This window comes from Barbatula barbatula, assembly GCF_947034865.1.
Source record: "Barbatula barbatula genome assembly, chromosome: 12".
Lineage (NCBI taxonomy): Eukaryota > Metazoa > Chordata > Actinopteri > Cypriniformes > Nemacheilidae > Barbatula > Barbatula barbatula.
In genome coordinates, this window is record NC_136775.1 from 14453293 (window position 1) to 14462349 (window position 9057).

General features: G+C 37.8%; 1 protein-coding gene across 1 annotated transcript in view; it reads right to left on the reverse strand.

The window, feature by feature from the left end:
* Window positions 1–8799, reverse strand: part of LOC306901340 (dynein axonemal heavy chain 11) — a gene marked incomplete at its 5' end in the record, with an annotated part of 55815 nt that extends 47016 nt beyond the window's left edge. The window contains 20 exons of the mRNA XM_079469019.1: window positions 2–88; window positions 224–340; window positions 1315–1537; window positions 1659–1828; window positions 1986–2240; window positions 2624–2956; window positions 3036–3431; window positions 3517–3621; window positions 3724–3919; window positions 4003–4127; window positions 4196–4333; window positions 4417–4533; window positions 5751–5918; window positions 6150–6383; window positions 6636–6847; window positions 6983–7082; window positions 7240–7429; window positions 7617–7813; window positions 8335–8478; window positions 8581–8799. Of these exons, the coding sequence (XP_079325145.1) occupies window positions 2–88; window positions 224–340; window positions 1315–1537; window positions 1659–1828; window positions 1986–2240; window positions 2624–2956; window positions 3036–3431; window positions 3517–3621; window positions 3724–3919; window positions 4003–4127; window positions 4196–4333; window positions 4417–4533; window positions 5751–5918; window positions 6150–6383; window positions 6636–6847; window positions 6983–7082; window positions 7240–7429; window positions 7617–7813; window positions 8335–8478; window positions 8581–8799 (3726 nt within the window). The remainder of the gene's footprint in view (window position 1; window positions 89–223; window positions 341–1314; window positions 1538–1658; window positions 1829–1985; window positions 2241–2623; window positions 2957–3035; window positions 3432–3516; window positions 3622–3723; window positions 3920–4002; window positions 4128–4195; window positions 4334–4416; window positions 4534–5750; window positions 5919–6149; window positions 6384–6635; window positions 6848–6982; window positions 7083–7239; window positions 7430–7616; window positions 7814–8334; window positions 8479–8580) is intronic.
* Between the last annotated feature and the right edge of the window lie 258 nt (window positions 8800–9057).

Consider the following 9057-nt stretch of genomic DNA (forward strand, 5'->3'; position numbering starts at 1 on the left):
CTTTATCCAGGCGAGTGTATGGGTTCTCTGTGACGAACTGGAGAGGAGCTTCTGTTTTGAACCTCTCTCGATACTGATTCAGCTTTTTCTAAAAAGAGGAGAGACATGAAGCCGAAGCGCATTTTTGTCCTAAAGTGGCAATACGTAAAGCTTAAGTCTTGATTTTAAAAGAACATTCATAACAAGATTCAATTTTGGTTCAAATAAAATAAGAAAAGCTCACCTCAAAGGCCACACACTTCCTGCGGACGAAGGCCACTTCCACAGCGTGGAGAGGAGCGAGCTCATGTTTCACGGTCCATGCCAACTTCTTCACGCAGTTCCACTTCTCCGGCAATTCCTGATACAAAGTGGAATGCCCTTGCTTATCTTAGTATGTTTTAAACTCAAATCCTGTCATGTAGACCTTTATGAAAGATGCAAACAACACTGCCCCTAAATCTGGCCCTGGTCTTAAAGGAACAGGTTTCCCAAAAATAATCTCATAATTTACACACCCACAAATTGTTCCAAATCTGTATAAATGTCTTTGTTTCAAATATCATCATTTGTGACCAACAGAAACAATACATTTATAAAGTATTCCTATTATGGGAGTCAATGGTGGCGCAAATTTACACAGATCTCAAAGGTTCGTGATGACAGAATTTCTATTTTTGGGTGAACTGTCCCTTTAAATATGTTCACTTGACATTTTGATTCAGTTTTAAATGTTGTCTGCTTGTATTTTGTCCCATGTGTAGTATTAAAAACAGGAAGTGGACCAGTGTTGTTTACATCTTGCAAAATAGTCAATGGATCATTTTTATTAAAAATACATAAAAAATACAAACAAGTGTTTTTTGAAACAATGAAAGTGATTTATGATATAGTATATATATATATACTTAATTATATAAATGATATATTTAGCATTGATGGAAAACCAGCATTCAGAACTGAACCTTCACCCACCGTTAGGCAAATTAGAATTCTTTATGATTGCTTTTACGTCATGTGTTTAAAAGGCTCAGCCACTTTTAATCTTAGAAAGGCTCTTGGATTCCTCATAAACATAACAAATAGGTCTCTGAATAATTTTCTCGATGTCGCAGTCTGGGACCTTTTAACAAAGAGGACAATCATGTTTTCGGTTTCAGAGTGATTTATATAGCAGACTGCAAATTAATTAAAAGTTAAAGGAGAAGCGATATCAGTTGTTCAAAATGGGCAATGTGGAAACACCATACATGTATATATTAATCCTATGTGGATTACACACTTACACCATCAAATCATTACCTCATCAAATCATGTCTTGCCTCGGGCTCTCACCTCAAGTTGCGCGTGAACACGCTCAGGTAGGGTTTCTCCATACTGCTCCAACAGATCCACCACATCACTGATAGGTTCAAAAAGTCGATCCGTACGGAGTTGCCTGTTTCTGATAGCCAGCAGGTAACCCATGACCTGCACGAGAGACTGGTAGTCTCCACCACGAATAGGCTCTTTAAGCCTCCATTCCGCCTGGATAATAAAGTCCTCCAGCTCGCCGATACTGAATAACATCAGATTACAAACCCGCAGAAATAAATGACTTTTATTGATGGAAGAAAGCACTCGGAGTGGAAAGTATTGAAATGATTTCTACAATATGTCATTATAGAAAGGCCTTTCACCTGTCGGTAACGTAAGATATCAGGTGCTCCTTAAACATCCAGCTCCATTTATTCACTATGTTTAAAAGACTGATCTTGAACGAACGGATATCCACTTGAAACCAGCCCTCGAACACCTGCAAGTCCTCCAAAGAGCTGACCTCAGCACGCACTTCTTCATAATGATTAATCTGTATTGAAAGGAAACATCTCAAGACAAGCACTTGCCTCAACTATCAGAAGACTATTTAATGACTGATATCTATATTATCTTTTGAACGGAAAATGAATAGTGATGTTTCAATGACTGATATGTATGGAGAAGCTTTAAAAGCTGTGAAGTTTCACCTGCTCTTTGAACTGCTCCGTGGTAGGAGGAGTTTCTGGAAACGCATCTTCTCCACATGTTTCCACCTCCTGAGCTGTTAGTGCATGACCGTAGAGAAGAAATTGCTTGAGAAACTCAACACTGTCATCAAGCCACAGGGGAGCGTAACGGTTATACGCTTCCTGGTATTTTAAGGCTTTCTTCAAGACATTGTCAACTTTCAACATAATTTCCTGTCGGAGATCTAAGAGGTCCATCATGTTCTCGACATCGGCCTGAATGGACATAAAAACAATTATTTTACAAAACTCAAGTGCTAACTAATGCAATAATATTAAACCAGGGTTATCCAAGTATGAGCTGAGAATGTTTAAAAGAAAAACAACACAAATTATTTCATTCTAGCGAACTATAACTTTATAACTTTAAACTTAAAAAGTTTAAATACTTTTAAAATTGTTAAATTTGTAAGATTTGTATTGTGGTCAATGTTGTCTGTTGGACTCAATTGTCTGTTATTTTCTTCTAGTTGTTTAAGCACAAATGTCATCACTTTCCCCATTGTTTGTGTATTCTTTAACTATATGCAAAAAAACTGGACAATTTATTAGATTATCCTATTTATTAAATGTATTATATTATTTTTAACTGTGAGTACCTGGTAGTCCTCCATCTCCAGGTGAGCTGCCACCCTCTTCACCTGAGCAGACATCTTAAACACATCTCCCAGTAATCCCTCCACCAATTCATAAAGTCCATCTCCAACATCTCGATCCAGAGATGGTCTGAATGTAATCTCAGATCCCATCAGCAGCATTTGAGCCTCAAACAGCGGAGCTTGCCTCACAGCCACCCCCATATTATCAACAAAAAACTCCAGAGAAGCAGCGATACCACGGAAAAAACCCTCTATTATCATATCATCCACATACTCCAGATAAGCTTTCCATATGTCCGAAGAACAATCCACTCGAAAGAGGACCATGTTCTCCTGGGAATAAAACAGGTAAACGGCAAAGTTACGAAAAAAATGAGATAATAGGGTTTAATAAAAAATGGCACTCCCTTACCTGTAACAGCTTATGGATTGTTGCTCCATCCTTTCTGAGGTGCTGGTAACTTTTTGCTACTCTTGCCTCTCTATCTTCAAGTTGCAGTAGTGTATCTTTCTTGCTGTCCTTCCTGCAGAACATTGGTTGTTTGCTCCATCCGTTCATCAGACCTTTCATGACCTCAGCGTTGTCTTTAGTTTTCTGAAGTCTTCTCTCAAGCTGATAGATGGTGTCCTTCAGGATGCAGATGTAGTCCCAGCATCTCGGGTCTTGCCATGTGAGTTCAGTTTCTGCTCGATGGAGCTGCTGGTCAATCGTTTCCAGCTCTTTCTTCAGGAGAGGAGCCTCAGCCTCAAGGGCCGTTTGTTTCACCTTGTTGTACCACTGCACTAGCAAATCCAGGCTCCCAAGGTTCTGATGGAGATCAAGCAAAACACTCCCAATGAAAAAGGCAAACAAGATCTATGATAACATGCAGACAAATAAGTAATTCACTTACATTAAAGAAGATCTCTTTATTTTCATACACCTTCATAGCAGTAGAAGGTATGTTCGTCTGATTAAGGATTATAAGTTCCTTCACATCCTTCAGTACAGCAATCAGCTAGGGTAAAAAAATCAACATCATTCACATGACACCGAACGAAAAGAATGTAGTGTGCCGAGACACATCATTTTGTTAATACATTTTACTTATGTTCTTCACCTCTTGACTGATGTTTACTGACAGCAGGTCAGTACTTGGATCTCTTTTGATCAAGGGTCGATCCAGGTTTATCATGGAGACCTGGTCAATATCTCTACACCAGCTGAAATAGACCTGCTTCTCATATTCATCTAAACGTGTAGACATCTCCATGTACTTATGATAGACCACCTTCGTCTCTGGTCCCTTCATGAGCCTGTGAGAGATGTATGTATAACCCTCCTACTAGTCAAACCTATTGATTTGTACCATTAAAAACACAAACTTAAAACCACTTACATATTGAGAACTAATTTGAAATTCTTCCAGGGGGTCTGAACTCTCTCTCTAAGCCTTTTTGCCCATTTCAGAGTCGCTGTCATTTCAGGCATGTTCTTGCTTAGGTTCATTTTGTTGTTCTTTTTCTGAAATTAAACGATACAAGGTCAGTTGTGCATTGGAACAACAACACGCTGTAAAACAGCTACTGTACCTGCTCAAGATGTGAATCCAGCAGGTGTTTGCATCTGTCCAGCTCCTCCTCAAACAGCTGAATCACTTTGGAGAAATTAGGTGTAAAGTTTTCCTTTATGATCTCTCTGTCCAAGAGGGGTTTGAGCAATACTACCATCTTCAAACAGATGCAGATAAAACTGATTAAGGTCACTTTTAACCATTGGTAACTACTGAATCAATTTCATTTGAATATCTTACTTTAAAAATTGATTCCAAGCCTGAACAGTCTTGAAAGGCCAAGTGCAGAATACGGGACAGCCGTCGATCGAAATCAGCCACGTTCTCTTGAAAACTTTTGTAGTCTTTGTCAAAATCCTTCCAACAAGATGTTACAAGTCTAAATGGATTAACTATACAGTACTATTTATCTGATAAAGCATTAATTCTCCCCAATTAGAAAAATCTCAACTAATTTAATGACTTGCTATCTTCAGCTGAACACAAATATGATTTTTCAAAAAAATATTTGTCTCAAACTGTTAAAGGGTAAAAGATTCTGTCATGAATTACTCAGCCTTTAGTTGTTCCAGACATGTATAAAGAGATTTTTTTATAATGTTAGCAACCAACAGTTCTGAAGCACCATTGACTGCCATAGTAGGAAAACATTTTTAGTAATTTTTTGGTTCTGTTGGACACAAAAGAAGATAATTTGAGGACTGTAGGAAAACGAACGGTTCTGGGAAACTTTTGACTACAATTAAATTTTTCCTACCATGGCAGTCATCGTCGCTTCAGAACTGTTGGTTGCTAACATTAGTCCAAAATATCTCTCTTTGTGTTCAACCAAATAAAGAAATGTAAACATGTTTGGAACAACTAGAGGATGAGTTATTCATGACAGAATTTTCACTTTTGGGTATCCCTTTAAAGCTCTAAAAAGCATACACCCATCAAAAGATTCAAAACACTAAAGTGGGTAATGAAAGTCTTCGGAAGGGAAACAAAGTCAAAGCAAACACAAGGTATATGAGGGTAAATAAATTGTGAGATCATTTTTATTTTGGGGTAAACAAATACTTTAAAATACTCATTGTAGCTTATCCAGATGAAAAGCGTGCCAGCAGTTCATGACAACTTTAATTAGATCATTACCTAACATTATATATAACAGAATTAACATTATTTAATAGTCTGCTAATGACCTCAAACCTATAATATAAACTCATGTATTAACAATATATTTAAGTGTTAACAATAAAATATATATACAGTTGACAATCATAGATGGTAATAATTTTGACGCAAGAAAAATAAAGGTTGCCTTCTGCCCTCTTTAAGTATTATGCTGTATAGACCATATCTTTGCAAGATAACCTGCTGTTGTCTTCAAAACAGTCACCATAATACTAATAAATATTACAGAGAACTATAGAGTCAAGTGGTATCATCAAGCGTTATCGTCTGCACATACACGACAACATACTGTCAAAACTTCAAAATGTTTCTATGTGATGTATCAGGGTATATAGTAAGAGGTCTGTTTATAGTTCACGCACAGACTTTATGATCAAAATGATTCCAAATCATACCTGTGAAGTCAAATCTAGAGGATTGTATTCACGATCTCTTATTACTTTGCAGAGCTGGAGGAACTCGGAGTGAAGCAGAGAGACCTGCTCAGTGTAAACTCTTCCTCTGAGTCCTCCAAACAGCAGCTTCTCCAACCTTTGGAACTCCAGCACAGTAGAGAAAAAATCCTGGAAGCAGAAAGCATTACATCATCCGTTTCAAAAATTTGCTGAATTGTGTAGTCTGTATATGCATATACAGTATGTATAGAGCTGTTGCAGAAGATATTGGCTCAATAGGAGAATGATGTTGAAAGATACTGTATGTTAAAGTAAAGTACAGAAACGTTTAACATTTCTTTCTATATACCCAAAACAAACTAGAACAGATTGAAGTGAATTATGATACTGTGAGTTTACCTTCATCTGTGAAACCCGAGCTAAGAAGACATCAAATCTGGTAAAAACAAGAGGCAAAGGGAAATCCCAGCACTTGTGTGTCACACAAGAACTGGACAAAGCAGCCACTTTTGCTCTGTAAGTCCTAAATGTTTCCCTGCAAAACTGAAAAATGTTCACTACAGTCTGCAACTTCTCCAAGATATCTTCAGTCTCTGTTCTCAGCAGTTCCTCTCCACTAAGATATGAAGATGCCTATTTGGAGCAAAGATGTGACGAATAGAAACATTTTAATCTCAATTCTGATGATATACATTCTCAAAATGACCAATATATAAAGAACTGACAGTGAATGATAGTTGCTGTTACTTTAAAATAGATTTTGTGAACAATTAACCTTGATTAGCTGTAAACTGGATGACCTTTGGTTCATTGATTCGTGTTGAACTCGACACACTAAACTACTGCAGGAACCTTTTATTGGAAGCAACATCACATGCGTGTTACCTGCTGAATGAGCTGGTTGAGTAGCTCCTGCAGCAGCACAACAATACGAGCAGGAGAACGATAAAATGAGCAATGGGTCCATATGAGCAGTATCACATGAAAGACTTGTGAGATGAGCGCATGGAGAGATGAGAACTCATTCTCTTCTAGTTGAGACAGCAGTGATCTGAGGGGTTGAAGGTGAAGGTCTATAGCTTTGGCCTCCTGCAAAGCTATGGGACAAATACACTTAATTGCTATTGACACATACATTGTGCTACATGGGGAAAATAATTCTGTTTTTAAAATATTGACTTACTGTAGAAGAACAACATTTGTATTAATCTAGAAAATGTAATTAGACATACCTCTAAAAACATCATCAGATAAAGCTTTGAATGATGGAAAATAGCTGCTTTCTATTATTTCCAGAATTCTCATCATCTTCTGAATACCAGGATTCTGGAGCTAAGATTTACAATTATTTAGTGCAATATTACACTGCAAAATTAAATTATTTACTTTATTTTATTGCAATATATATATATATATATATATATAAACACAGTTATTATTTATGCTTGCTCATACAATATAAAAGTTAAACAATAATTGAAGGACAAACCTGTTCATTAATGCTTTGTATGTTTGTTTTTCTGGCCCTCCAGAAGTCAAGTTCAGCTTTAGGTCCGGGGGTCTTTCCCTTCTCAAGCAATTCAGCAGAATCTGCTCTCAAGACTTTATGAATCATATGCGTCCAGCTGATGACCATGGACTCTATTGCATATATCCCAGCTCTACTGTGACTGTCTTGTCTTGAGAAAATGAGAACACTTGTTGTAGTAAAAAATAATGTGTGTGAGATGTTGTAAAGTCACATTACAAAAAAGTTACCAAAAAGCGTATCATTACTAAACTGATCAAACATTAACATTTTACACAAAGAACAAAACATTAAAGCAAGGCAAGCATGTCATACAGTGTAAGGCAAGCATGTCATACAGTGTGAAAGTTTCCACTTCACAGCGTTCTATCCAGTCATCGATGGCTGGGATTGGAAGAATGGTTATCCCACACAACTGCCCTTTTACAACAGACATCTTGCTTTGCAAATTCTCATTGTGTTTCAGCACATCCTGCGATATTGTTTTTGGCCACATCTGGTGATTTTTCTTGTTGGACAGAACCGGCAAACAGACCTTGATACAAAAAAAGGAAAAATTTGACAAGTATTGTCAAATGTTGTGGTAAAACGACCATCAAATATATACATTCAAGTTTTTTTTACATCTAAGCATGGGTTAAAAGTGAAAAATAAAACTTTAGCGTGACAGTGAGAATGCTAACATTATCTGTCTTTATACCAGAGTCTGTTTGAACGCTCCATTCTGATTGGCTTGAAGGTGTGCATTAAAAGCATTGAATGCACAGGTAGTTCCAGTCAATGTTGGAAACAAACTAACAAAATAACTGTCATTTACAACAAAAATGATAATGTAAACATTGATAACAGCTTTAACTTGGCAAATACCTATGGTATAAGCAGGATAATCCACAGCTAGCTGTGCATTAAAGGATGTTAATGCACTTCGCAGAGGCATTGGCCTTCCCGTCGTGCATTAAAACCCTATAATGCACAGCTAGCTGTGGATTATCCCTTACATTATAATTCACCTCATCAGATCAAATAGCATGCATTCAGTCTACAAAACTTCTTTACCTTCTCTATTGTGTCCGACAGCTGGGTCAGAAAAGGGGGCGAGAGAGTTCCAAAGAGTAAACAGCTTCTACAGTTTTCTGGGACGATGGGAACATTTTCCTTCTTGAGAATGTAAACCTCCTTGTGTTTAGAAAGGTGACAGACCTAAAGTGCAAACACGGGTGATAGTTGTCATGAGCACTTGTATTCAATATATTCATCTCAGACACAGACATGTAAACAAACACATAAGGCCTACTGACTTACCTCGGTAGAAACTGTGATCTCATTGGTCGCTGTCGAGCTGAAAAACAACAGTCTAACACGTGTTTCGAAAAGCATCGTGAAAAGTGATTTATTTTTTTCAAGGTTGACAAACTTTTCCCACGTATCAGCTTGGACTTGCAGCATCCGGCACAGCCTCTCGCCAACATACTGCACCCTGTGGTCCTCGGAAAACGCCTCTTCGTCTTGCTCTTCCGACATATTGTCCTTGTGAAACAGAGGCAAACAGTCCCAAACTCTGATGGCGTTCTTTAAAGCATGTTGAACGAGATACCACGTGTTTACAGGTTAGTTTCGTGCACGCGATAAACAGATTTAATTATTTCAGGGAAAGTGTAGAAAGGGGCGGAACGGCGTCGCGTTGCCATGGTTTCCGTCCAACACAACGCGCACGCCCCCAAAGCTACGCCACTTGGGTCATTCGGTCCAGTGAGGACTTGTCAACATCACCAACTTGTG